Here is a 27,643-nt window from a genome sequence, read left to right on the forward strand (position 1 = left end):
GCCCTGGGGGAGTAGGAAGCCATGGGTGGGGCAGACCCCTCCTCATTCCTGATCCTTCCCACCCCTGAAAGCTGATAGCCGTGGGGCCCTGCCACCGCCCAGGGAGCGTGAAATGGGGTGTGCCGCTGGGCGGCCACAGTGGCTCCTACTGCCGCCCGAACTCATTCCCTCTCTCCTCTGGCACCCTGACCTGCTCTGTGGGCACTGCCTGGGCATCCTGCCAGCTGCCCCCAGCTCTGCCTGGCCCGGGCCAGGCTAGCCTCTCCCACCTGGCCTGGAAGATGTCCCCCTGATCCCGGCGAAGAATCAGGGTTGTCCACTCAAGTGCAGGCACCCGAAGGCTGGGTTTCTCCCCTGGAGTCCAGAGAACTCTCCACAGGCAGCATTGCCCTCCTGTCCTAGTCAGACAATAGTGAGACTGAGTGCCCCCTGGGAGCTTTGGAGCCACCCCTGTCAAACAGACATCCTTCCCCAACTCAGTATCTCACCAAGTTGATCCCTGGGGTGTGCCGGCCACTAGAACCTGGGCCTGCCCATCCTCAGGTCTTTTCCTTCTCCACTCGTCCAACCCCGTCTGCCTCCTCTCACCTTTCTTCCTGGAACCCCTTTCCCTACTCAGGCAGCCTCCTGGCCTGTCCCCAAAACTGCTGTCACATGGGGACTATCACAAGTCAGGCTTCAGGCTGGAGGGCCAGGCCAGAGGTCTGAGTTGAGAGCCACCTTCTCCCTGGGTCAGGGCGTTTCCCGAGACCCAGGAGCCTGTTTCTGTATCAGCTCTGACCCCCAGAGGCTGGTGATGGGACTGGCAGGAGTGACCTTTGCACCTGGGCCTGGGAACACTCAAGGGGCTTGCCTGCCAACATCTCCGGAGAACCCAAGAGAAAAACAGAGCAAAGAATTGGAACAGGAGCCCAGCACCTTCTTGAAGGCTGAGGCCCACTGCCTACTGCTCCAAGGGGAAGGGGGATTAGGCCTGGCTTAGCTCAATGTGGCAGGGTGGGGGGGGGGCCTCAGCATTGCGCAGGCGCCCTGGGAGCCCCTTCCCCCTCCCCCTGCTCACAATAGGGCTTGTGGAGAGAGCCAGCTCCAGCTAGGAAGGTGGGGGCAGGTAGAGGGAAGGAAGCAGCTGCCTGGGGCCCAACAGGCTATGGGGCGTAGCCTGCTGTCCTCCTTCTTCCCAGCACTCCCCTTTCCTCAGGCCTTCAGGCCCTGCCACCCACCCTGAGCTGGAGATTCTGGGCAGCCAGACTCATATCCCCAGCCCCCACATATTCACACTCCCTGGACCCCATTCCCCACCCTGTGGGCCAAAATTCCTCCAGGCAGCTCCTCCTAGTCCATCCTGACCCTCCCAGACACCTCACCTCTCCCTGTTCCAGGATCTCTAGCCTAGTGGGCTTAAGGGGCAGGAACCCGGTAGAAGACACAGGTTCCTGTGCACCTGGGGTTTTCTGCCACTGCCTGTCTTTTCAGCTAACCACCCCTCCAAAGCTCCCCTTACCTCCCCTTTCACCTTGGCCAGCCTGGCTCCTTAGAAACTGGGGAGATTTGCAGTGATCCTTCTGGCCATTTCTCACCTTGGCCACCAGGTGTCAGACTTTGCCTAGCTGGGTGGGAGATATAGTTAGTTTCCACCCTATCCACCGGGCCCTAGAGATTGGGCAAGCTGGGAAGGGGCCTAGAGGAGATCTCTGAACTCAGGAGGCTGAAAGACCTTGAAGGTTGAGGGAAAGAAAGGGCTGGAAGTCTGGTCCTACAGTTCTAAGCTACTCCCTCATTGTCCCCACCCCCACCTCACTGACAAGGGCTTTGTCCACTGCTGGGAATTGGGGAACCAGGCTGAGTCAGGGAGCTCAAGAATTGAAGGGACAAAGGCAGGGACAGTTGTGGCTCCAGAGAATAAGGGGGAGCTGAGAGGCAGCCATCCATCAGAGCACTCGGCCAGGGGCCTGGATCACTGGCCCTTACCCCATAGGTTAAGGGGAACAAGGGCTTCCCTTGGCCCTTCCCCATCTGGGGTTGGCTGTGGCCAGCGGGTGAATGCATGCACAGGGTCCATAAGTTGAGTGCTTGAATGAGTCTGTTCATGTCCTAAGAGGGCCCTAAGTCCTTGGGTGTTGGGCCAGTCTTTGCAAAAGCAAGAAGCTGGCAAGGCATTAACTACCCTTTTGCCACCCTCCACCTCTCTATACCCATTCCTACCCCTGCCTCCAAAGTTGCTTTCCCAAGTGACAGTTCTCTATCTTCTGCACATCTTGTCATACCCAGTTTCCAGATACCCAAGGTGATGCTGGGATTTCTAATCCACTCTGTGCTATCTGGATGGAGGTGATGGGGAAGAGAGGCTTCCCTCCCTCCCTCGCTCTCTCACACCCTTCCCAGCTTTCTTGGAGCTGAAGGACTTCTAGAGGTGTCCTCCTCCCCGTGGCACTGCAGGGCCCCAGGCATTCCAGGTTCTTAGGCTGACCTCTGCATGGGTGGGCCCCTGACTCTAAGGCTGTATGTAAAACGTGGCACCTGGCTTGTCGTTGACCAAGAGCTACCTGCCTCATAGTCCGCGGCTCCAAAACCCAAAGGAGTGACTCACACCCCCACACCACCATCAGTAGGGAGCTATTTGGGGGAGAGTTCATGAACTCAAGCTCTGTAATGCTTCGGTTTCTGACTTGGCCCTCCCATGTCCACCTCCCCCAGCTTGCTGCCTAGGACACCTCCTTTGCATCTTCCTCAGGACTGAGTTTGAGTGCTGGCCCATCCTTTCCGGCCACTCTCCTCCCTTGTTTCCCTCTGCTGCCAGTCCTGCATGCCCTGTGACTCTCAGACACTCAAAAGCACCATTTCCAGCCCTCTGGAGTCTCGAACCTCAATTCTCTGCCATTCCTGTTTTGTCAGTCCTCAGCCTTGGAAAGCACCCTGTCTTCTCTCTGTCCTTGCCTCTGGTCATCTCTGGCTTGCTAGGGAATGTCACAGTCCATGACAGAGGTGTGTGTGCTGATGTCACCTGGCTCCACATGGCAGCCCAGCAATGCTTTTGATTCCCCTTCTCTGCTCATCCCTGCTTCCATTCTCTAAGGCTCTACATGCTTCTCCAGCTGCCAGAGCTCCTGTAGCAATTTGATGTTTAGATCTCCTGTTTAAAAACAACAGCAAGCCAGCCAACCACACACAAAAAATCTTCCCCAGGGCAGCCTGGGTGGCTCAGCGGTTTAGCGTCGCTTTCAGCCCAGGGTGTGATCCTGGAGACCCGGGATCGAGTCCCAAGTCAGGCTCCCTGCATGGAGCCTGCTTCTCCCTCTGCCTGTGTCTCTGCCTCTCTCTCTCTCTCTCATGAATAAATAAAATTTAAAAACAACAACAACAGCAAAAACAACAAACCTTCCCTGACCCTGCTACCTGCCTCAGTATTCCCTTTGCCACCAAACCCTCTTCCTCTTTCTTACCACCTCGTTTAAGCTCAGAATTTGGTGTCTGCCACCCAACTGCTCTTGCAAAGGTCACCTGTGACTTCCTGATCTCCCAGTGGGTTTCCCCAGAGTTCTTCCCTCAGCGCTTCTGAGGCACCTCTCTTCTCTTAACTTCTCATACACCATTGTCTTGACACTCTCTAAATCAGCTTACATTAAATGATCAAATATTTTAGTGGGGTGCAGGCATTGTGCTAAAATGCCATAGGGACACTAAAATGAGTAAATCGTGGAACCCGCCCTGGAGACACTGTCAGCTTAAAAGGGAGACAGACATACTGAACTGACCCTTGTCCTGCCCTTGTCCAAATCCTACCTGGAGAGGCCATGCAGAAGCACTGACTGACTGACCATGTTAGGCGCTGGAAGGGCACTGGTGACCGAAGACACCACTGCCTCCCCTAGAGGGCTTACAGACCAGCACCCTCCCCAGAGGGACACCATCACCCCTTCCCTGACTCCCAGGGCTTTCGCCTGGGTCTTTCTGTAGTTAATCAAATCCTGCCTTAGATTTTAGCATTTAGAACAAGGGATCCCTTTTCTAGGCTGTTTTGTTCAATAAACTAATTCAACACCTTCTTTAAGCTTGCGCCTAAACTGGGATGGAGAGATGTGGAAAACTCAGAGTCTGCCCTGCAAGAAGCTTGTAGTACAGGAGCGCAGGATATGCCTTCCTCCTCCCTGTACTCTGTATAGCTTGCTTGGTGCCTTACACATTGCAGGCTGCTACTCATTTTGCCCCAGCGTGGAGACAGCCCAGATGCCCCCTCCTTCCTATCTCGTTAGGCAGGAAGCAGGCCGGCAGGATATCTAGACAGAGCCTGGGCAGATATCCCTGCTGGAATAGCCTGCACCCCTCTACCGGGCATATTCCCTCCCACTCTGGGACATCCAGCAGAACCCAGCTCGCCCACAAGCAAGTCCAGTAGTTCCTGCACCTGCACTCATGCACTCATCGGTGATTTCAGGTGAGCAGGTCTTCTCTCCCCAGATGGATTGCAGGCTCCGCAAGGGCAGAAGCTAAGTTAGGTCTCAGACTTCTCCTGGATTTCCTACTCATTAGCATAATGGTGGGCAGGTCTTTAAAGTATTTATCAATTGCTTGGCATCATTTGTTACTTGCTTCATTTGTTACTTGCTTTGCTTAGGGCACATCTCCTGGAGGCCCTGGGAAAATACCTCTGTTACCTGGGAGCAGTCAGCCCCTTAACTAACCCAGTGGCTCTTCTCTAGAGGGTCATGGCAGGCTGATCTGTCCCAAGTAACCTATGATTACCAATCACTGCTGCTGCGGCCAGGCACCTCACCTTTATCGTTTCTCTCATCCTTCAAAAAGTCTTAGAAGTCTATCTAATTATGCCCATTTTATAGATGAGGAAGCTGGAGAATAGAGAGCTTTAAGTAATTTTTCCAAAGTCACTCCAGGAGGCTACAAGGCTGGGCCTGGAGCTAAGGTCATCCTTTGAATAGCATGTACCCCACTGGCTTGCAGACCAATCTGAGGTTTTCTCTTGCCTCCTAACCTGCTGTCTTACACAGGAAAGGAAGCAGTCACGGCTGAGACTTGTGACTTGGCCGCCGTCATCATGTTCCCCAGCAGACCAAGGGGATTGAGGTGAGGGTCACTGCTGGGGGCCCCAGTGGGCGGCCACAGGTGGGGGTCCTGGTAAAGCTGAGGGCTGACATGCGCATGGCCCACCCAAAGGGTAGGTGCACAGCTCTGCAGGGGGACAGACCTACGAGACCCTTAAAGTAATCTTGAGAGGTGAGGCGCACTGAGCAAAGGCTGCGAGGGGGAAGACAAGATGTTGGAAGGACTAAAAGAACAGGCCGTGGGTGGAGGAGCAGAGTGTGCTGTGCACACCCTCCCTGTGGACAGAGCAGAGCCTCTTCCCCTAGCTCTTTGCCTCTTGAGCTATCCCCCGGACTGTCAGGTTCCAAGCCAGTTGGGCGCGCAGGAGCCCAGGAGGGGAAGGGCCAGGAGGAGGGGCAAGGCCACAGTGGAGTCCTGGGGCAAGCATTTTATTTGTTAATACAAGAATAGAAATTCTGCAATAAATATAATCTAATAAATAACATCTCCAAATAAATAAATATTAATACAACAAACTTAGAGTCATGAGTGGGTGAGGCTGGGGGGCAGGGCCTGGGGGAGCTGCCCCCCGCACCCCGCAATGCTACTGCAATGTAAACTTTCAGGGAACCCTGTGGCTGTGGCTCTGGTTGCCCTCCCCAGCCTGGGCAACCCTCAGACAGCCTGGAAAGGGGATGGGGAGGAGGCACCGTGATGCCAATGACAAGATGCAAGGCAAGGTCCTTTTGGCTGTCATCCTGTGCCACCGACTGCCCTGGGTCCCGTCTGTCCCTGCCCCTATGTTTTTGGTATGACCTACAATGCAGACCCTACCTCTTCTACTTTCAAAGCCCATCTCTTCCTGTTTGGACTTGCCATTGTGTCTGTTTCCTGAATTGGGTGTACTGAGTTATTTGGGGGGTAGGGGAGCAACCCCCATCTAGGAAGAGTGGGGCAGCCAAAGGGTTTCACCCCAGAAAGGCATGTGCTTTAGTGGCCCCCCTCCCTGCCCCACAAGCATGCTTCCTGGAAGTGCTACAGGAGGGGCTGTGTGGCACTGGCAAGTGCTGGGCAGGAAGCAGGAAGCCAAGAGAGTCTTTGCACCAACCTGAACCACTTAGAGCTCCCTGAAGCACTCCTTCCTGTGGAAATGGGACCAGGCCTATTGCACCTCTTCCCCAGACCTGCAGGACTCTGGGAAGCAGGGAAGGGACAGGCCTTATTGCATCACACCCTCTTCCAAGACTAGAGAGAGCCAGAGGCTCATGGCTTCTGTCTCCTGGCTCAACAGGTGTTGGCACACAGCTTTCTCCCCACCCTCCCCCCCACCAGAGTGGGAGCAGGGTTTGAAGGAGGAAGGGAGGGTGGAGGTGGTAAAGGTCAGAGATCAGAAGCCGTGGGCCTCCAGATGCAGGGTCACTGCAGCCGCAGGGGGCTGCATCTTCTTCTTGAGCCGGTTGAAGTCCTTGGCTGAGCGCCACAGCCAGGTCTGCAGCTCCTTCAGCAGCCAGAAGTCATCCATCTTCTGGAGGAAGTCACTGTGGGCAGGGCCGGGGGCCCAGGTGGGCTCAGTTCCTGGCAGGGGCTGGGGCAGCGGGTAGCCCAGAGCCGCCATGACGCCCGCGATGCTGCCCAGCAGGCCCTGGAGGCTGGTGCAGAAGTGGGCCAGGCTGCGGCGCAGCTCAGCCGTGGCGGCCTGGCGGTTGAGGCCACGCAAGTAGCACAGCAGGTGGCTGTAGGCCTCATAGTTCTGGGTCAGCCGCAGTTTGTCGTTGAGGCTTCGCCACACATCCAAGTTGACCGTGGCCCTGGGCAGAGTCTCTGCCCCCAGCCGAGGTGGGTTGAAGTCAGGCTCGTTGAAAGGGGGGCCCAGGTAGTTCAGCTGTGAAAAGGAGAGGGCGATGGGGAAGGGGGAGGGCGAGAGCCAGGGACCACCAGGAGATACCTGCCCCCAGAGCTTCTATGTCCCCTGTCCCCTGACACTGGGCCCCTCTCTGTTCCAGGGTCTCCCCTAAGTTTCTCCAGGGATGTCATTTGTATGGAGGTGACAGCAGGGGCAGTGGGGGTGATGAACTCTCCTATGGAGAGGTGTGGAAAGAGAAAAACACACAGGAGATGCTCAGGGAGGACGTGCTGATTGGCTGTGTGTGTAAGCCGAGGGACGTGCCGCCGAGAGATGTGCCCACTGTGGGGCAGGGCAGAGAAGAAGAGGAGCCAGGAGGACCCAGGAGGCCAGGCTGCAGAGGTGGAAGGTGGGCCAGAAGAGTGCAGAGCCAAGAAGAGGAGTTCAGAAGGCAGCAGTGCTCAGCAGTATGGCTGCAAAACAGAGATCAAGGAGAATGAGCTTTAGAAAATTCTGTTGGGTTTGGCAGGGAGGAGGTGCCTGACAACCTTGGAAAGAGCTGTTTCAGTGGCCTAGAGGCCAGATTGCAGGGGGTTAAGGAGTGAGTGGGTGGAGAGGAAGCGGAGGCAGAGGGTGTAGACCACTCCTTCGAGAAATTTGGCAGGGAAAGCCAGGAGGGAGAAAGGGTCGGGAGCTAGAGGGGGTAGCAGAGTCAAGCAAAGGTTTTTGGCCAGGGAAGGGAAAAGCGAGTCGGAAGGCAGAGGGGCCCGTGGGAATCAGAGCTCCATTGGCCTCCTGACATGCCTGGTCCCACCCGCAGAAGGGCAGGGAATAGACGGTACTCACTAAACACTAAGACCCCAAGTCAGGGCTCATGGGAGCAGGGGCTGCAGAAGGAAGAAACTGAGGCAGTCTCTAGCACTGGGCTGGAAGAAGGGTATAGGAGGCAGTCTGGGGAAGTGGACAGAGATTTGCCAACCCTCAAGGGAGAGGCCTGGGGCCCAGGGAGAGGGCTGAGGGGGACGTTTCAGCTGGAGAGAAAGGGAGCAGTATGGGGCGAGGCCTGGGATAGGCAAGGGCCCAGGGGGAGGTTCACACGCTGACAAGCACAGAGACAAACTAATTTCCTCGGTGTATCCTGGGGCTGGAGCCAGCTCCCCCGCCACCCTCCTCCCCTTTCTTTCCCTGGCTCCAGAGTAGGGTCTGGGATGTGGAAGAGGAACACGGGAAGAGGGGGCCAGTTCCCCATGGTCCTCGGCAACTCTGACCCCCTTTTCTTCTCTCCTGGGCTCTCTGAACACCTCTGGATTGACCCCAGATCCTTATGGCACAACTTCCATCCATACCCTGAACCTCCTGCCACTGCTGGCCTGGCTTTCCTGCAGCCCCCTTCCCCCCAAGTCCCCCCTAGGAGGCCCAGCTAGGATGGGAGAGGCAGACAGAAGGGAGGCCCATGGGTCCAGAGCAGCAGGGCCCCAGGTCTGGGGCAGAGGCGAGCTGGAACACAGGCATGGGAGGTGGGGCCCCTCCATCCCCACCCAGCCCCGCCCGTGCAAGAGACACCACAACACGGTGTAAACAGAAGAGACTTCCCCAGCCCCCAGGGGGAGGCGGGCGGCTGGGCCGGCAGCCAGTGGGGCAATGGGCCAAGGCGGGTGCGAGGCCTGCCCACATGCCTAGTCCTGGGGCCAGGGATGGGGAGGAGGGGGGCACCTAAGAGGGAAGGGCAGGCAATAGGCCAGACATGGGGACCGTTTGGAACCAAAGGGCCCCCCTGGTCACTGTTGCCCACCGGGACCCCTCCACCATCCTGTCTCTCTCCCACCAACTTCTTCTCTCCCTTGCCCAGCTCCCAGACCTTGCCGCTGCCCCGGGTACTCACGTAGGTCCCAGCCAAACTGCGGAGTTGGTGCTCCAGGTAGCGGGTGAGGTCGTAGGTTTTCTGGATGGAGGGGCCAGGCCCTGGGTCCCCAGTGCGATTGAGGGCTGGCACTGCAGGGAGGTGCCAAAGCACAGCACACAGGCAAGCTAGCATCCCCCACGAGTCCCCTATGGACAGGACGGGCAAGAAGCCATGAGAGCAGGCCCAGGCCCAGTGGACAACAATGCAGCTGGCTGCCCCTTGGGTGTCTGTCCCCACCTTGGGCCGGGTAGGGGGGTGGGGGGCCGCCAGATGGGAGGCAGGGGGGATGGAGGAGGGGAGCGTGTCTGGCCTGGGTGTGTGAGTATAGAGGCATGTATGTGTGGATGAGGACTTGGCCTCTGTGTGTGCATCTACCAGTATATATTGGAGAGTATATTAATGTGTCAGCTAATAAAGAGTCACCATATGTATGCCAACATGTATGTGTGCGTACGTGGAGGGATGGGGCCAGGCCTAGGGTCTGTGAATCAGTATTCCCAGGATCAGCCTCCTCTCCCAGCCTCCCAGTCCCACTGGAGCCAAGGGGTGGGAAACAGCACATGTCCCCGCTGCCAGCTGAGAGCAGGCAGCCCTGGGAAGGGCACGGGAGAGGCTGCCCCAAGACAAGTCCAAGCCGAGCCACGGGAGGCAAGGGCTAGGGTTAGATCCCCAGGGTCCGGCTGAAGGACACAGGGCTGGCTCCCATAGTCAGTGGTGGGTACATTCTAGCATAGGATTCCTGGGCATGGACTGGTAGGGTGGAGATTTGCTCCATTCTTATCTAGGAGGTTGGATGGGGGAAAGTGACCTGAATGAGTGTTGTTCGGTTGGTTGGTTTGGTTTTTTGAAAAATTTATTTATTTATTTCAGAGAGAGAGAGAGAGAGAGAGAGAGAGAGGTTGCATGAGTGGGGGAGGGGCGAGGGGGGGCAGAAACAGACTACCTGCTGAGCATGGAGCCCGACTGGGGGACCATGAGGGGGACCCTGAGATCATGACCTGAGCCGAAATCAAGAGTCGAATGAGAAACCAGCTGAGCCACCCAAACACTCCCTGAATGAGGTCCTTTGATCAGCTTGCAGTGGAGACAGAGGGTGGAGATGGGGTAAGTGAGAGAGGGGAGGGAATATGATGTATTGGATGGGTTTGGCTTGTCAGCCAACGGTGCTGGAGAGTTTGGACATCTTGGGATACCAGAGCCCAGGGGTCAGTGCCGTGACGACAGACATAGGTTGTTGGGAAACATGATTTTCCCAGCTTTTAGGTGAGGTCCAAGGTGAAGAGAACAAGGCTAGGATTCAGTGGGCACCGGGGCTGGGTAAAGGCAATTAGGGTTAGGTTGGGGTGAGGCTATAATGGGCATTGGGTTAGGTTAGGTTTAAGGACTGGGTTACTTTTAAAGTTTCAGGTTAGTTTATTGGGATTTGGCTGATTGAGTGTGGTTGAGGTTTGAGTCCAGCTGGGGGATGTGGTTAGGTTTGGACAGGCACAGGGTTCGCTGGGGCCAAGGTTTGTGAATGTGTTGATTTAGATGTCAGATGGGGTAACACACAGTACGTCACTAAGAGTAGGGCTCGTTTGGGTTTTAAGCTCCAGTAGGTGTGAGATCACGAGTAGTTTCTTCTGCTTTCTATTTTCTACTTTCAAAGTTTTATAATGACATTTGTTGCCGTGATAGTTAGAAATGACTTGGACACGGGGTTTGACAAATTGACTGCACTTAGAGTGAGGGGAAGATTGGAGCTAGTCGTAATGCTGGGTCAGGGTTTTAGAGAGGGTTGAAGACTCAAACTGTATAGAATGTCTATTACAGGGCAGAGGAGTCAGGTGGGGACTTCTGCAGTGGCCCAATCCATCAGTCTTGACCCTTTCAGAGGCTTGGCTACAACATTATTGATGGTGTCTGGGCACGGGCAGGGTGGGGGAGTGCACCAGGCTCAGAGACCCTGCCCCTGAGGGTGAGGGGCTCTTGGTTTGAGACCATAGGTGGCTGCGTGTTAAGTCAGAAATCAGGATCAGGCACATGACTGACCCTCTTGTCCTCATCCCCATCTGCAGCCCGGGGCTTCACCCCTTTCCTCACTCTGCCTCTCCACACCTAGCTTCTGCTGACTGCTTTCCCTTCCATCCACTGTTCCTCACATCCCAAGAGGATTCCAGGCCTTGCTCCTCTACACCAAGCCTTGGGCTGCCCTCAGTCTGCGTATCTGGTAGAGTCACTCCCAAGATCCTAAGGGTACAACATGGGGTTGGTTTTGGAGGTTGGGGACCTGCCGAGGTGGGCAGTGGCCCTTCCAGCCTTGAGTTAGCAGCAGTGCTGAGGGTCCCAGCTGAAACTCAGATTGGGAGCTGGGCTCACCTCTTTCCCCCACCCTGCTTTGGGCAGCCCTATTGGCCAGACTCCTGAGACTGGGTTTTGCCCTCACCATGGGAGAGGGGGAGCACAGGGTCAGGAACCCAACTCTGGTCTTGTTTTGTCTCCCCTTCTGGGTCTGTGGGACATCCCTGGGGGGAACTGGCTCCCTACGCAGGGACAACAGGGGGAGAAGCCTTTGGATAAACAAGAGCTAAGTCATCTGGGCAGAAAAACGGCTCATGAAATTAACCAGACCAGACGAGGCCGGTGTTTCCAGGAATATTTCAGTTCTGAAGTAACTGTGTCACTGCAGGCAGGGGGTGGGGTGGGGGCAGGGGAAGGAGCAGAAGGATCCGACTGACCCTCCCATGGAAAGAGGAAGGAGTCTCAGGTGTCTAGAGGGAGAAGAGGCTAGAACAGGAGAAAGGGGACTGGGCTCTGCTCTCTACTACAACAGCTTCCACTCTGGGCAAGATGTCCCCATATCTCAGACAGCAAACTGATAGCCATCTGGGGCAAAGAACACCTGTGGCTTACTTGTAAGTAGTGCAACTCTGAGCTGCCTGTAGCTTCCCTGCATCACTAGGAGGGAGGATTGGGTGGGCATCCTGGAGCCCTCTTCCATCCTTGTGTGTGTGCAGGTGGACCTGGCCCCTGGGGGCTGCGTCCTGGGCCCCCTCCCCCCAGTCCTGGCCCCTAGCCCAGCCCCCACCCCAGTTCTGCCTCTGGCTGCTGCCCACTGATTGTTTACATCCCGTCTTCCCTTGTGTTTATAAATCCGGCTGAGCACGTGAGGAGCTAATGAGCACAGCTCACGTTTCCTGCTGGAGCCCCCCACCCCCCATCCTGGCCCCCACCCGGGCGGCCCCTAATTCCATCCAGATCCCTGGGCCCTGGGAATCTAGGCTTCCCTCATGAACACACACACACACACACACACACACACACACACTCAGCCCATGCAAGTGCATGGCCACCCTGACACGACTGCACAGGCTGCACAGGCGGGCAGACCCTCATCTGCATGTCTTCAGCCTGCTGGCCCTTGATCCCTGGTCTGCCCAGGCTGACCTCATTCAGTGAGGGTGGGGGGCTCAGTGGGGCAGCTGTGCCAGAGCAGTCAGGATGGGTAGGACAAATCAGCCAGGAGACTGCACCTGGGATTGGTGCATAGGAGCCATCAGTCAAAAAACATAGAAGCCAAGGAGGCATCACAAAGCTCCAGAGGTGCTGAAAAATGTGGGAGCCTGCCCACGACCAGCTTACGGACCAACCAGCATCCCGGTGACCTTGGAGGGGTCTACTGAGGGGAACTGGGGTATGGAAGTGGATTCCGGGGCTGTGTGTCCACTGTATCGTGAGATCCAGGCACTGAGACTATAGGAAGTGGCCCTTGGGGGGTCCTCCTGACCTGCCTCCTCAGGGAAAAGCCCACAGAAACAGCCCATGTTTCCTTGTCCCAGACTGGGCTGGCTGCCCTCCCCTCGTCTCCTCTCCCATCCCCGTTCCATCCTCTCCTGGGTTTCCTATGCCCCAGGTCTCCTAGAAGTGCTTAGTGAGTGAGTACACAGCGGCCCAGAAGTCAGGAGCCTGAGCTTGGCCACCAACCCATCAGGTGACTGGGCTTGTGTGAGGACTGCACTGCGCACCCGTGAAAGCAGCACCCGTGAAGTGAAAGCAGAACCGTGTGGGGCCACATCTCTGCTGTCATCGGCAACAGCTCCCTCCCTCTCTTTCTCTTCCAGCCTAAATGATAGGAGAAACTGAGGCCCAGGGAAGGAAGCAGACAGGTGGGCAGGCTGCCCTGCCTTGTGGAGTCTATATGGATATAGTTGAGCTGTCAGGGTGAGAGGGTTCCGGATTGTGCTGCAAGAGGAACCCTGGGTGTTCCCAAGGGGTGCAGGATGGGGGGTGGGGGGTGCTGGGCAGCCAGCTGAGAGCCAGACAAGGGGACCTTCCTTCCAAGAAAAGGAAATAGTCTGGGCAAGTGTGTGGGTGAGTTTGAAAGGGTGTTGGTATTCAGAGGTGTGGGAGGGGCTGGGAGGGAGCCCGCAGGAGCCAGGGTGTGAATAGGCAGGTGGGATTGGATTGTGGGGAGGAATGTGAAGTGTCAGTAATAGAGTAGCTGGTGTGGCCGGGTGGTGTGCACAAGTGTGAACAGGGCAGGAGTGCAGGGCTCTGTGGAGGGCAGAGGGAGCCATTACACCAGTCTGCAAGAGAGACTGGGGAAGGGAGGGCTGCTAGGTGACACTTGTTGCCATCTGCCTGGTGCCTGTTTTCTCCCCTGGTTGAGTGGGTGTCTCCGGGGCAGTGAGGGTGGCAGAGCCAAACTGCGAAAGGGTGGGGGCAGGGTCTGGTCTGTCAGAGGAATGTGTCCCTGGGTCCCGAGGGAGGGGCAGTGTGTGCTCAGAGCCGGAAGCGGGGTCTGTGGGGGTTGTGAAAGCGGGAGGTGTCAGCCCCTCTGGGTCAGGGTCAGGGTCGGGGTCGGGGAGTGCCTGACACAGATGTGTGTCCGGTACCCTCACCCACAGCCTCTCTCCAAGGCCGGGGACCCCCGGCGCCCCTCCCCTCCTGCCCCTGCCCGGAGGGCCGGGCCGGGCGCTGGAGGAAACTGGGACGGGGTCCTCGGGACGGGGGTCTGTGCGGGTGAGGACTCCTGGGGCGCAGTGTGGAGTCGCTGGGAGGAGGGTGGGGAGGGCAGAGACAAGGGGGCTCCGGCGAGGCCCGGGGCGCCGGGGGTTTCCCTCGAGGGCTCGGCTCGGGAAGCCCCCGGCGGCCGCCGCTCGCTGGCCGCCCCCACGGCGGTGACCTCGCGCTCCCCGGCCCCCTCCCCGCGGCGGCGGCGCCTTCCCCCTGTGTGGCCTCGGCGCCCCCGGCCCCGCCCCCGGCCCGCTCCCGCCCGGTCGCTCCCTTCCCGGCGGCGGGGGCGGGGGCGGGGTCCGGGGCGCGGGGCTCCGGGCTCCGGGCTCCGGGCTCGGCCCGGCCGCTGCCCTTTCCCGCGCGTCGATTCCCTCCCGCCCTCCCGCGGGCCGCGGGGGCCGAGCGGCCGCTGCCGCCGCTCCCGGGCCGGCGACGGGCGTTCTCCCGCCGGGTCCGGCCGGGCTGCGCCCGTCCCCCGCACTAATCACTCCCAGGCCACGGTGGGCCGGACCCGGGCTCGCCGCCGCCGCCCGCGCCGCCCGGCCCCTACCTGCCGCCAGCTCGCCGGCCGCGGGCAGCATAGCGAGGAAGCCGCGAGTCCCGCAGCCCGGCCCGGCCCGGCTCTGCCCTCCGCCCTCCTCTCCTCGCGCCCGCGCCCGCGCCCGCGCCCGCGCCCGCGCCCGCGCCCGCCCTCCTTCCCGCCCGCCCCTCCCCGCCGGCCGCGGAGGGAGCGCGGCGGCCCGAGGTGTCGGCCTCCCCGCGCCTGCCGCCGGCGCGGCCTCGGCCCCCGCCTCCTGCCGTCCCCCCCGCGCCCGCGCCCGCGCCCCGCGCCCGCGCCCGCGCCCGCGCCCCGCCGCGGACTCGCTCTTCCCAACTTTCGCGCGGGGCTGCTTCCGCCGGGATCCCCGGGACCCGCCTGGCGGGGGCTCCAGGTCGCCGGCTCCGCGGGTCAGCGGGTCGCGCCCCGGCCCCGGCCCCGGCCCCGGCCCCGGCCCCGGCCCCGGCCCCGGCCCCCGCGCCCACTTGAGGAACGCCGCGTCCCCGCCCGGCCCCTCTCGAGGGCGCCCGCCTGCCTCCCGGCCCGAGCCCCGCTGGCGGGCAGCTGCCGGCTCCCCGCCCGGCCCCGGCCCGGGGCTCCGGGCTGGGGGGAGCGCGGGGACCGGATCTCGCGGCTCCCGGGCGGAGGCGGGGGCCGGGGCCTCGGACGCCGGGCTCCTACCTGCTCGGAGGTCCATGGGGCCGGGGCCGGGCCGGCCGGGCGCGGCTGCTCTCCCGGAGGCTGGCGGAGTGGGAGGGCGAGCGCGGCTCCGGCGAAGCTTTAATAATCCCATCCGCCAGGCCCACTCGCAGGTTTTTTTCGCTCGGTTTCGGATTTTTTTTTTTTTTTCGGTGTGGGACATTCTGCAAACTTTTTTTTTTTTTTTTTTTTTTTTTTCTGACGTGTAAAGCTGTAACCACAAATTGTAGCGGCCCTCCCCGGGGTGGGGGGAGGAGGGGGGAGGAGGGAAGGGAGGGCTTCTGGGGCTCCTCTCCCTCCCACAGCACCGAGGGGGGGTGAGGTGAGGCGAGGCTGCGGCGGTACCACCCTGGGCCTCCTGGGGGAGGGGGCGGGGAGGGCATCGGTCCGTCGGCAGAGTCCTGGAGCCCGGGGAGTGAGCCGCCCGGCTCTTTACTCCTCGGACGGCGTCGACCCGGGGTGTGGGGTCCCGGCGCTCACCCTACCTCTGCCTCCTCATCTCTAACCTTCCCTCCCTCCCCGCCCCTGAGTAAATGCAATGACACATTCTCCCAAATGCCAGCGAGCTGGCTCCGTAGCAAGTGATGGTGTTTTTCCTGCTGCCCTTTGTCTGGGCTGGCCGCCCCCCTTGCCTATTGTCCCGCCGCCTGTCCCATTTCCAAAAGCTGGGGCTGAGGGAGGCGCTGGGGCTGGGGCAGGTGACTAACCGGCTCGCTATGGCCCCTAGGGTGGGGGCGGCAGAGGGCACCGCAGTCCCACCGGCCAGCTCGATGGAGAGTCGAGGGCACTTGGCGGAGGGTTTTTGCCTCAGGTTCACAAGGTCCTTCATCCTTCCCAGTGGCCGGGAGAGTGCACATGGGTGGGGGAATTGTAGTTCATTAATCAGCACGAGGCACCGGACCAGTTTCAACACCAGAGGCTGCAGGGGTGACTCAGCGGGAATACTCCCATTCAAGGCAATGGACAGACCAAGAGTCCCCGTTTGTGAAATTCTTCCCCCAAAAGACTTTTGGTTTTCTCTCGCCTTTGGGGTTTGGGGTCGCTGGTGTTTCCAGTGGTGGGGTAGGGGTGGTTTGGTTGCAGAGTGCTCTCCCTCCTTCCTTCCATCTGGCCTGGGTTAGGACTTGCAGGGGGGATACCTGGGAGACCCATAAGACCCTCCCTAGAGGGTCTCCTTCCCACCCCCTTTCCCCCCCTACAGAGAGCTGCCAGGGAGAGTGAGTGCAGAGGAAATGGCTCTCTCCCATCTGGGGCTTGCAGACAGTCTCCTCTTGGTTACTTCTTGGGGGACAATCCTTTGGTCTCCAAGGCTTGAGTGCTCTAGATCCAGACCACCAATTAAATCATTTGGTAATAAGTTGCTTCTGTTGTTTATTTGTTTTTTCAAAGTGGGAGAGGCAGTGGTGGTGGGCCAGCCCTGGAAAGTGATTGCTCTCTCTGGAATAGCATCAGATTCTTCACTCCACACTCCTGCCCCAGTGCCCCCAGAGAAAGGAAGGCAGGCACCCTGCCAGCCCTGCCACAGCCCTTCCAGCCTGCAGGTCAGAGCCGGCGGATTGGTCAGGACCAGGGCCGGGTTCCCAGGGCAGCTCTTCCCTTTTCTGCACTGTGCAGACTGAGGTGGGGGGGTGGGGGGGGGGTGGGGAAGAAGTTTGTTTTCAATTACCTCACTGGAGTGGGACAGACTTTGTTGTTGGTGTTCTTTCTTTCTTTCTTCTTTCTTTCTTTCTTTCTTTCTTTCTTTCTTTCTTTCTTTCTTTCTCATTTTTCTTTCTAAACAAGGAGAAAAAGAGCTGGGAAAGGGGAGCTGATCCGTGGTTGGGGGCAGGGGGCTTTCCAGGGCATCAGTAGCAGCTCTGATGAAACCTGCGGGTGGGGTGGGGTGGGGGGGTGTCCTGCTGAAAAATGCTGGGGGGGCCTCTTCCCCCTCACCCCTCCACCCCAGCCAGTACTCTGGAGTTTCAATGACATTCTTTGCGGGTGAGCCCCACGGTCTTTTGATGCCCATGCCAAGGTCAAGAAGGCAGATGCCCAGTGAGTGACTGGCACTGAGGCCAGCCATGAGGTCCTCCAGCGCCTCCCTTTCAGAGGGAGGGAGCCATAAAGGGAAGGGGGGGTACTATCCGTCCTTCTCCCTGGTTTGCAGCCTGCTCCTTGTGGAGAGTGTCTGCACAGACAATGTGGTTTGGATTTGGCTGAGCCCCCCTCAGCACCTTATAAAGCACCTTGCTGAGTCAGGGAGAAAGCAGCCCCCACACGGGAGAGGAGGAGGGGGGCAAGGGGAAAGAGCGAAAGGGGAGCCAAAGGAGGAGGGTGGGGGCTGAGAGCAGAGGAGGGAAAAGGAGAAGGAAAGGGCAGGAAAGAGGAGAGGCAAGGAGGCAAATAAATGGGTGGGAGTGGGAAGGAGGGGAGGAGGCAGGAGCCCAAGGAGGAAGAGGAACAGAGTGTGTGGTGGAAGGGGAGAGAAGCTCACCATGCTGCACACCCCCTCACCCTGCACAGCAAATGTTCACCTCAGGAGTCCAGAAACTTGGTCTGCAGGAATGGAGGGCCATGGCTCCAAAATGGGGACCCAGGCCAAGTAGGTGCAGGGACAATGAGCTTTACACACTGACCCCCAGCTCCCAGCTTGATACACTGACCCCACACACTGGGGAAGTCCCCTTCTCCCTCTCCCTCTTGTCTAGACTTGCATGCCAGCCCTCTCCCTTCACCCAGGGGTGGCCAAGCCCTCCCCCCCCCCATCTTTCCCACTGCCAAAGGGAAAATCAGCTCCATCTCCAAGCTGCCAGTGCCCCTCTGCCATGCCTGGGCAAAGGCAGCAGGCTAGGAGCTGCCAGTTGGGTTGGGGTGGGGGCTGGAATAAAGACCGAGCCTTTCTGCTGCCAAATCCCAAATAGAGTGGGCTGTTGGAACTCGGGGGAGTGGGATAGAAGGAAGAAAGGAGAAGCAGAGCAGGAATAGCCCCTCCAGCGTTTCTGTGGGGATGGGGACACAGGTGGCTGCCCTCTGATTTCCAGCTAGGATCCTCACGCAGGTTCCTGCCCCCCCCCCCCGCCCCTCTCCCCCCCCCACCCCGTGCCTTGCCCCCCCTCCCCCCAGGGATTCTTGTTCTGGCATTGCTGCTGAGGGCAGGGCAGAGGTTACAGCAGACTCCAGCCCCCTTAGCCCCAGAGCCATCTGTCTTGGTAGGAGGTACAGGCATTTCCTGAACCCCTGCTGGGTGCTAGGCACTGCAGAGGACAGAGGGGACAAGGAAAACCCACCCCTGCCTTGAAGAATTTCATGGTCTTGTGAGAAGAGGCACTCATTAAACTGAGATCAGAGGACGGAGAGGGCAGGAGAGCTCTAGGAGGAGGTGGAGCTTCAGGGTGGAAATACAGCTGTATGGCCGGAGGGGCAGTGGCAAGCACAGGAAGAGGCATGGAGGTAGTCCCTGGCCTGGCCTACCCAGTTCCCTGCATCTCTGCAGGTCGCCAGGCTGGGAGTCAGGGTGAGGGGCTTCCTTCCGGTTGGCCAGTGTGGCCTTGGGATAAGCCATCACCCCTTCATGGAATGGGTTATGACCACCTAGGCCCTCTTCCCCCTCAGGATGGCGGGTGATTGGAGAGCTCACGAGGAGGACACTGCTTTGGTGCTCACTCTGCCTTCCAGACTCCAGGCCTTATCATCCACAGGGAGTGGCAGACCAGGCCCCAAGGAGTGTGGCTGGGAGGGGGTCAGGGCTGGCACTGGGTGATGCCTGAGTTGTCCTCCACAGGAGTGGGGGTGAGTCAGTGTTGGCTCAGGGACAGGCTAGACCCCCTCCTTTCCCTCTCCCTTCCCTTGCTACACCGAAAACTGGTATCCCCAGGAAAGGCACTCCAGACACCCCCAAAACACCATGACCCACACAGCTGCAGAATTGGCACTGAGGGGATCCTAGCCCTGAGGATGTCATGATTTCTGACTAGGGAGACTTCTGGTCCAGTCCCCTCCTGATGGGTAAGCAAGAGTATGTTGTTGAAGAAGCCCACAGAGGTAAGTAAGGGCACTTGTGAACTCATTCCTGTGCTCACCAAACATCTCCTGGGTAGACAGTGAGGAGCCCCAGAGGGTCATCAAATGAGGGTTAGAGGCTGACCCATGTGCAGGCAGGAGAGGCAGGGGCCTGCCAGTGCCTGATGCAATGCCTGACATTTCATGGTGACACTTTTATACCTTTTAGGACTCTAAGACTTAAATACTGGCAATAGTTTAAACATACTGAGCTCTCACTCTGTGTTGGGTCCTGTGCTAAGGTTTTTTGGGATGATACCATCTTGTTCTTACAGTAACCCTATAAAATAGGAACTATGATTTACCCATTTTATATGTGAGGACATTGAGGCTTGGTAAGATGAAGTCACTTGTCTTAAGGTCACACAAGGGGCAGAACCAGGACTGGAACCCAGCACTGTCCGCCCTCTGAACTACACCACTCAGGATGTAAGGGTGATCTGGTTGTGACATCTGTCACCCCATTGATCACCAGGGTTGATTCGGCTGATCTGGCTGGCTAGGTGAGTGTCTTCTTCCTCCCTCACCCGTTCCATGTGCATCCTCCAGAAGCTGAGGGCTTGGTTGAAGAAGATGACCATCACTGATAGAGGAGGACCATTCTTCAGTCAAGGGTATATGTGTAGCTGCACTCACCTGCTAAAACCTCCAAACAAGCTCTCAAGGTCCATTTGAACTACACCACTCAGGCGCTAAATGGGGAAGGAGGTCCTCAAAGGGGAAGAGGCTGGGTGCCAAAGACTGGCTCCAGAGGCAGCAGGACTTGTCAGAGCCCCCTGGCTATGAGGTATCTCACCTGGCGCCAGCCTGTTTTTAAAGGATGCTAAGAAGAACCTTGGGAAGAAGGAGAGCCCCTCCAATCCCCCCTGCCCCAGTCCCCCTCTGCACCTGGAGCTGGAGACCTGGGCTCTCATGCCCTCCACCCATCACCCATGGCTGACACAAACTGCCTGTGTGATGCTGGGTCAGGTGCCTGACCTGAGCCCTCCTGGGAAGGGGAAAGTGCTCCATTCCCCTCAGCTAGAATTATAGATTCCATGAGCAGGTAAGCATGTTTGAATCACTGAATGAGGCTGAACTGGGTGTTAGATACCCACCTGCCCCAGCCAGGGTGAGGGCTTCCCGAGGCTTGGAGGGCCTGACTATCCTGCCTGCTGTGTGAGGACTAGGGAGGCTCAGAGGCCCTGCCTGGGCTGCCGGGCCAGATGAAGCTCCCTGGGATCCACTTCCCTGAGGCAGCCTCCTCTCCATCACCACCCAGCATACTCCACCAAGTGTGTGTGTGTGGGGGGGGGGCACGAAGAGCAGAAGGGGGAGGACAGGCAGCAGGGCCATTGTCCACTTTCCCTTTCACTCTAGTGGGCAGGAGCCCAGAGGGCCCTGCCTCACCCTGAGCTGGCAGTGATGTCAGCGGAAACCCCGGGGGGCCGGCCCCAGGACCTCCTCCTACCTCAGCCAAGGCCCTACCCTGCTCTGCTTCCCCACCCACACCTGGCCTGGCTCAACCCTCGGGGACACCGCACCTACCTGCCCTCAGCTTTCCCAGCCAGGCTGAGAAGAACCCGGTCCAGTGGCCTGCCTCTCCCCTGCCCTACCCAGGCTTTGTCTCCCCATCTGCAAGGATGTCTGGGTGATGAGTGCATGAGGAAGGCAGGGGTACCCTTGCTCACCTCCTCCCTTGCCTGCTAGGAGCTTTCCCCGCCGTCCTCCCAGGATGTTCCATTGCCCTGGCCAACCCATGCCCTGGGCTCAGTGACTCCGTCTCCCCTGGCAGAGAAGCGGGGTTACCTCTCCCTGGGCTGGGAGATCCTTATCCTGCCCTGCTGAGTCACTGCCTGCTCCTCCCGCCCTGTCCCCTCCCTCCTCACCAGCCACCCTCCTTCAGACTTCTCAGGCTTTCTCCAGAGCTTCTGGGTTTCTCAGGGGCCCCACAGGTCAGAGGACAGACAGCACCTCCCTGGAACGACTCAGAGTCCCACCCCAAGTGGCTGCCATCCCAGCGCTGTCAGGACAGTAAAGTGAGCGAGGTGCCCCTCCATCTTTACCAGCCGTGTGACCTTGGGCAAGTCACTTGGCCCTTCTACACCTCACTTTTCTCTTGCATAGAATAGGATGATGATAATGATACCTTCCTCCGAAGAAGTGCAATTGAATTGATACAAGTCAAATCTCTGGCATTCAGCACTTGATTATGTTGAATATTATTGTTACCTGCTCCCTATACCCTATCCTCCTGTCTCGGCTAATGATGCCCTTCCCCTTCCAAGTCCCCATGCCCACATGTCTTTAGATTTTACTTTCCTCCCAAAGCCTGTCCCCACAAGCCACTCACCCCCCCTATAGAGCACCTACACAAGACCGGAGAGTTCTAGAGTTGGGCCATTCCTTGTTCAACTCTCCTCCCACCAACTCCTAAGCATTTGCCTTTGTACCCTGACAGCCTCCTCCCAGGGGTTCCATGAATCGAAGGAGGGCTGGAGGGGCAGGGTGGACACTCAGGGCACAGGAAGCTCTGAGGGGATGATCAGAGCATAAACCTGTCCTGGTTGAGCTGGGCGCATCTGGGCTTCTTGGCCGTGGGTGCCTCTGCGAGACATGAGAGAGTTGGGTCTTCGAGGAGCTACCCCCTCTGTGGTCCCCAGGGGCACCTCTCAGAGGTCCCATTGTGTGCTTCTCACCAGAGCACCCTGAGTGCCAGCCAGTCTCAGCTGCTGCCCCCCTGCAAGAGGTGTGACATGATACGTAGCTCAGGAGTTCAAGAAGCTGTACCAAGGGCAGCTGTGTGGAGCGAGGAGAGGGCAGGGAGGGATCGCAAGGGGCTGAGGAGGGCCTGGGTGGCAAAGAGGGGAAGGCCATGTCTGGCCTGGAATCCATGTCTGGCGGGGGGGAGAGCTGGTGCTCAGGCCTGTGGGGCACAGCAGCCCATCAGTTCTCAGAAGCCCCTTGTCTAGGCATCTCGAGGAGGAACGCTGTGGACCAACAGAGATCCACACCCTGTCCCCCAGGGGCCCCAGATCTGCTGGCATGGTGGGCAAGCGGCTCCAGAACCACCCTGCTCTTCAGGAGTGGCCTCCTCCCTGCCCTACCCCAGGTGCCTGAGGTCTCTCTGCCCTCTCCCTCTACCACAGCCAGGGAGGATGGCTTCTCATCCCCTTCCTCCCTGGGCCGTAGCATAGCATTGCACACTGAGCTGGCACCCTTATGCACTCGCTTGCCCAACTCAGGGCTGAGCTGCCTAGTCTCTGCTCTGGAAGCTGGGACTGTACACGGTGTCTGTCTCCCTCTGCTGGTCCCTTAAGGGACAGCCTGGCCAGGACGCTTTCCATAGAACTGGTGGCATCCACGTCTCCCCAGACGGAGGATGCTGAGTACTGGAGGGTGGAGGGAAGGGCCCGGGGACTCAGGCACAGCTGGAGCCTCCGCAGGAACACCGACCCTGCCTCCTGAGTCTGGAAGCCTGAAGCCAGCCTCTGACAGCAGCCCCGAGGGGTGGCCTCCCAGGTGCCTTCCCCACAGACCAGCAGGCCCCAAACAGCCTCCTTCCCCTTCCAACCCCTGAATGGAACTGTCATCCATGGATTTATCTGAACCTTTTGTGAAGCTATTTATATTTCCAGCCGAGACCACATCTTGGAGTAATGAGTTCCATCGGTGGTGTCCTCCCCTGCTGGGTGAAGCACGCTGCCTTTGATTTGTCCTAAACTTACCTCACTTGTGCTCCAAGGGGGCCCTGTAACTCCAGCATGCCAGTTTTTAGTGAACAAGCTGGAGCTTCCCCCTTCGCATCCCTGCTGTGGGCTTAAGAACTTCCATCCCACCTCCCTTCTGCCTCTACCCTGCAGCCTGAAGAGATTCGGTCTCTCCTCGGGCCCCATGAGCACAGTCATTACCCGGAGCCAGCCTCTGGCAGCCTGCAAGGACAGCAGGACTTGCAGTCCCCCCACGAGGCGGAGGGTCCCGAGGGCCCCGAGGGCTCCGCACTGAGGTCGGGCACGTGGCAGCACTGCAGCCTCCCTCCACCGCACCTCTTCTCTCTTCTTGGGGCTGACTTCTGCCCCTACCAAAGCCCTTCTTTGATCCTCCAGTCCCTGGTGGCCTCTGGGCCTCTCTCTGGAATGTTTCTCTGTGGGGACTTTCCTGACAGGTTCCTAGTGGGATTCACTGGGGCTCTGTCCATGTGGATTCTTTTTTCTTTAAGATTTTGAGAGAGAGCGAGAGAGAGCAGGGGGAGGAGCAGAGGGGGAAGGACAAACAGACTCCTCTGCTGAGCAGGGAGCCTGATGGGAGACTTGATCTCAGACCCTGGGATCATGGCCTGAGCCGAAGGCAGATGCTCAACTGACTGAGCCACTCAGGTGCACTTGTCCATGCAGATTTACATTGTTTCCAGTCCTGACCCTAAAGTGTGATGAAGGTGCACTCCAGAGATGGAGGCGGCAGGACACAACCCTACTAACAGTGACACTGGCGGTGTGTACTAGGAGCTGTGGACCCTGGCAGGGCTACCCCTCACCACAGTCCCTGAGGGAAGGACTGGTACCACCCTGGCCAAGCTGTAGGTGAGAATCTGAGAAGGTAAGCAACCTGTCAGCGTGCACACACCCTGCAAGTGGTGGAGCCCCATCTTGGCAGGCTGGTGCCTGGAGTGCCCTTAGTCCACCATAGCAGATAGTCTGGGTTCAAGTCTTGCAAAGTCACCAAACGCTAGACACTGGTCGTTCAATATATGCTTCCTAAGCTGCTGCTCTGTACCAAGCTTGTTCTGGTTGCTGGGAGAGATGGCGGAGACCAAGGAAGGCCTGGGCAGCGCTTGCATGCAGGGGGTTGGCAGTGCCTGGTGTCACAGGCGGGCAAGGGGTGCTCTGCCAGTGCCAGGCCCCCGGCAGCTCGCAGCTCCCTTACCCCAGAGTGACCACACGTATACCGTGTTGTGTGAAGCCCAGCGGACTTCCTGCAGAGCCTTGGCACAGGCCGTTCCCTCTACTCAGTATTTCTCCACTGGAGTGGAAGCCCCTGAGGGCGGGGACTTTTGTCCTGCACTCTCTCTTCCCATAGAGAAGTGCGCCTAATACAGGTTAAATAAATGAATGACTGAGCTCCGGGAATTCCTGCATTTTTAAAAGGATTTCATCTTATTTATTTTTAAATTTTTATTTATTTTAAAAAATATTTTATTTATTTATGACAGAGAGAGAGAGAGAAGAAGAATAAGAAGAATAAGAAGAATAAGAGGGAGGAAGAGGAGGAGGAGGAGGAAGAGGAGGAGGAGGAGGAAGAGGAGGAGGAAGAGGAAGAGGAGGAGGAGGAGGAGGAAGAAGAAGAAGAAGATAGGAGGAGGAGGAGGAGGAGGAAGAAGAAGACTCGATCCCTGGTCTCCAGGACCACACCCTGGGCTGAGCCACCCCGGCTGCCCGAGGATTTTATTTTTAAGTAATCTCTATGCCCAACATGGGGCTCGAGCTTACAACTTCGAGATCAGGAGTCGCATGTTCCTCTGACAGAGCCAGCTAGGCAACCCTGAATTCCTGCATTCTTAAACTTAACCATTTGGGTAAGAAGTGGTTAAAGAGAAGAAGTTTCCCAGCAGATAATTATTTTAAAAGTTTGAAATGGTAATGACCTTCCTCCATTCCGTATCCACCTCACCACACACATATGCCCCAATACCCATATGCTTATGTACTTGTAGGAGACCATCTTGAATATGGTGCGAGGTAAGAATTCGGGGTTTGAAAGGATCCTGAGAGAGCATCTCATGCAACCCTCTCATTTTATCAAGGAAGAAACAGGCTCAAGGGATGGCCTTGGCTCGCTTGTGATTCTCTGTGAATGGGGCTGGAGCTATGCCAGGTCTCTCCACCTCTTGCACAGACCCCAAATTTTCGTTGGGTTCCCATACCTATCCTTCTCCCAACACAAAGTGTTCTTACCATTGTGAGACCCTCATCCTCCACTGTGCCTCCTTTGTCTGGACCAGAAAGACATCATTGCCTGTGCCAACTGAAAGCTGGGAGAGGCTGCCCAGCTTCAGACAGGAGATCTACCTTCCAGTCTCACAGTCTGGGGAAGCAGGATGCCAATTACAGCTCCCCTCCAGAGCTGTGGCCAGATGACAGGCCCAGAGAAGCCAAGGGCCCTGTCAAGATCACAACACATCAAGGTTGGAAACAACCTGGGTAAGCATCTTACGTCACGAACCACAGTTGTACAGATGAGGAAACAGCTGTCTCTACAGAGAGGGACCCACCCAGTTACACAGCAAGTCAGCGGTGAAGCACAGACTAGAGACAACTTGCCTCTGGCAGGGTGTGTTGTGTCCAAAGACATTAAAAAAAGACATTGAAAAGACATTAATAATCCTAAAGAAGGGCGCTTAGCTGGCTCAGTCAGTAGAACATACAACTCTTGATCTTGAGATTATAAAGGTTGTAAATTCGGGATCCCTGGGTGGCGCAGCGGTTTGGCGCCTGCCTTCGGCCCAAAGGGTGTGATCCTTTGGATCCAGATCCAGGATCTCAGGGTGTGATCCTGGAGACCAGGGATCGAGTCCCACGTCGGGCTCCTGGTGCATGGAGCCTGCTTCTCCCTCTGACTGTGTCTCTGCCCCCCTCTCTCTCTCTCTATCATAAATAAATAAAAAATTAAAAAAAAATAAAGGTTGTAAATTCAAGCCCCACGTTGGGCATAGAGGTTATTTATTTATTTACTTATCTATTTATTTATTAAATTTTATTTATTTATTCATGATAGACATAGGAGAGAGAAAGAGAGGCAGAGACACAGGCAGAGGGAGAAGCAGGCAGAGGGAGAAGCAGGCTCCATGCCGGGAGCCCGACCCGGGACTCGATCCCGGGACTCCAGGATCGCACCCCAGGCCAAAGGCAGGCGCTAAACCACTGAGCCACCCAGGGATCCCCGAGATTATTTTTTTAAAGATTTTATTTATTTATTCATGAGACACACAGACAGAGAGAGGCAGAGACACAGGCAGAGGGAGAAGCAGGCTCCCTGCAGGGAGTCCAGTGTGGGACTCCAATCCTGGACTCGAGATGCCCTGAGCCAAAGGCAGACGCCCAACCACTGAGCCACCCAGGCGTCCCAGGCATAGATTACTTAAAAAACAACAACTTAAATTTGTGTGTGTATGCATGTGTATTTGTGTATGTGTGTCTGAAGACTCATTAAGAAACCTGAAGAGGGGATCCCTGGGTGGCTCAGTGGTTTGGCGCCTGCCTTTGGCCCAGGGCGTGATCCTGGAGTACCGGGATCAAGTCCCCCATCAGGCTCCCGGCATGGAGCCTACTTCTCCCTCTGCCTGTCTCTGCCTCTCTTTCTCTCTCTCTCTGTGTGTGTCTATCATGAACAGATAAATAAATCTTAAAAAAAAAAAAACCTGAAGAGTTTGGGGTGCCTGGGTGGCATAGTCACTTAAGTGTCCAACTCTTGGTTTTGGCTCAGGTCATGAGATTGAAACCCTCGTTGGGCTCTGCACTCAGCTGGGTCTGCTTAAGACTCCCCCCCACTCCCTCTACCCACCCCCTCAAATAAACAAATCTTTATTTTTTAAAGATTTTATTTAATTTATTTCGGGGAGAGAGAGAGACATACCGCACAAGCAGGGGGAGTGGCAGAGGGAGGAGAAGCAGACTCCCTGCTGAGCAGGGAGTCCCACGTTGGAGTTGAACTCAGGACCATGGGATCATGACCTGAGCCAAAGGCAGACACCCAACCAACTGAGCCACCCATGTGTCCCTAAAGAAATAAACCTTAAAAAAGAAAAATAAAACCCTGGAGTTTATGTCTCCCTTGCCCTCCCCAGGGCCCTGCCTCAAAGACCTCAAGGCGATAGGACCTTCCAGCCCCATAGGTGTCAGTAGCAGAGGTGAGACTGTGTGATTATTTGCCCTCCTTGCCTTCCCGGGAGCCTTGACATCTGCCTACTGTTCCACTTGGGCTGCTCAGGTAATGGCTGTGGGGTAAGGCTGTAAAGGCCATGCTGAGTTACACTGGGATAAAGAAAGAGAGGGAGGGAGAGACAGGGAGGAGAGATGGAAGGAAGAGAGTAGCTAATGCTAAGTTATTTTGTGGATTTTATTTATTTTTTGTAGATTTTATTTTTTTGACAGAATGTGGAGAGGAGATAGCTACTGTCCAGGAAAAAATGGGACTGTGTTGGAAGGTGTTGGAAGCTTCATGACAGCAGTTCATGTAGACACCTACGTATTAAATACTCTTGCAGTGTGTTGAGCAGTGGGGGCGGGTGAACAAAAGGCCTGTTGAGGACCAGCAACTAAAGCTGTGCCCTAGGAAGAGAAGGAGCCAGCAGGGGGAACGTCCCTCAGGAGGAACGTCCCTCAGGAGGATGTTTTAGGAAGATGGCTTTGGTGCCATTTGGAGAGCGGACTGCAGAAGACAGGAGGCAAGAGACCATTCAGCTCCTACAGTCGTCCAGGTAAGAGAGGATGGTGGCCCGAGCCAGGATGATGGCTGTGGAGATGGAAGAGCATGCCATCTCTTTGGAAGGTGGGACAGTCAGGGCTTATACAAGGACTACAATACCTGGGGTGATGGAGAGGGTCAAGGCTGACTC

At 57.4% G+C, this 27,643-nt stretch overlaps 1 protein-coding gene across 2 annotated transcripts; it reads right to left on the reverse strand.

Annotated features, from left to right (window-relative positions):
* Positions 1-5,470: 5,470 nt before the first annotated feature.
* Positions 5,471-15,599, reverse strand: CLCF1 (cardiotrophin like cytokine factor 1). Of its 2 annotated transcripts, none has more exons than XM_026004303.2 (3): positions 14,998-15,599; positions 8,763-8,929; positions 5,471-6,919 (listed from the first exon to the last, which is right to left on the reverse strand). In XM_026004303.2, the coding sequence occupies exons 1-3, from the start codon at positions 15,176-15,178 to the stop codon at positions 6,425-6,427; spliced, it is 843 nt and encodes a 280-aa protein (XP_025860088.2). In that variant the 5' UTR covers positions 15,179-15,599; the 3' UTR covers positions 5,471-6,424. The 2 variants fall into 2 exon arrangements, with proteins under 2 accessions (XP_025860088.2, XP_072614600.1); XM_072758499.1 differs by lacking the exon at positions 14,998-15,599 and adding an exon at positions 14,329-14,431.
* Positions 15,600-27,643: the final 12,044 nt, after the last annotated feature.

This window comes from Vulpes vulpes, chromosome 5, assembly GCF_048418805.1.
Source record: "Vulpes vulpes isolate BD-2025 chromosome 5, VulVul3, whole genome shotgun sequence".
NCBI classification, from domain to species: domain Eukaryota; kingdom Metazoa; phylum Chordata; class Mammalia; order Carnivora; family Canidae; genus Vulpes; species Vulpes vulpes.

Coding starts and splice junctions, on each gene's coding strand:
- CLCF1 (XM_026004303.2), bottom strand. CDS start 15,178: ATGTCCCACACCGAAAAAAAAAAAAAAATCCGAAACCGAGCGAAAAAA. Junction 8,930..14,997: donor CCCCATGGACCTCCGAGCAG/GTAGGAGCCCGG, acceptor TCCTGTCCATAG/GGGACTCGTGGGGGATGCTA. Junction 6,920..8,762: donor GCAGTTTGGCTGGGACCTAC/GTGAGTACCCGG, acceptor TCCTTTTCACAG/CTGAACTACCTGGGCCCCCC.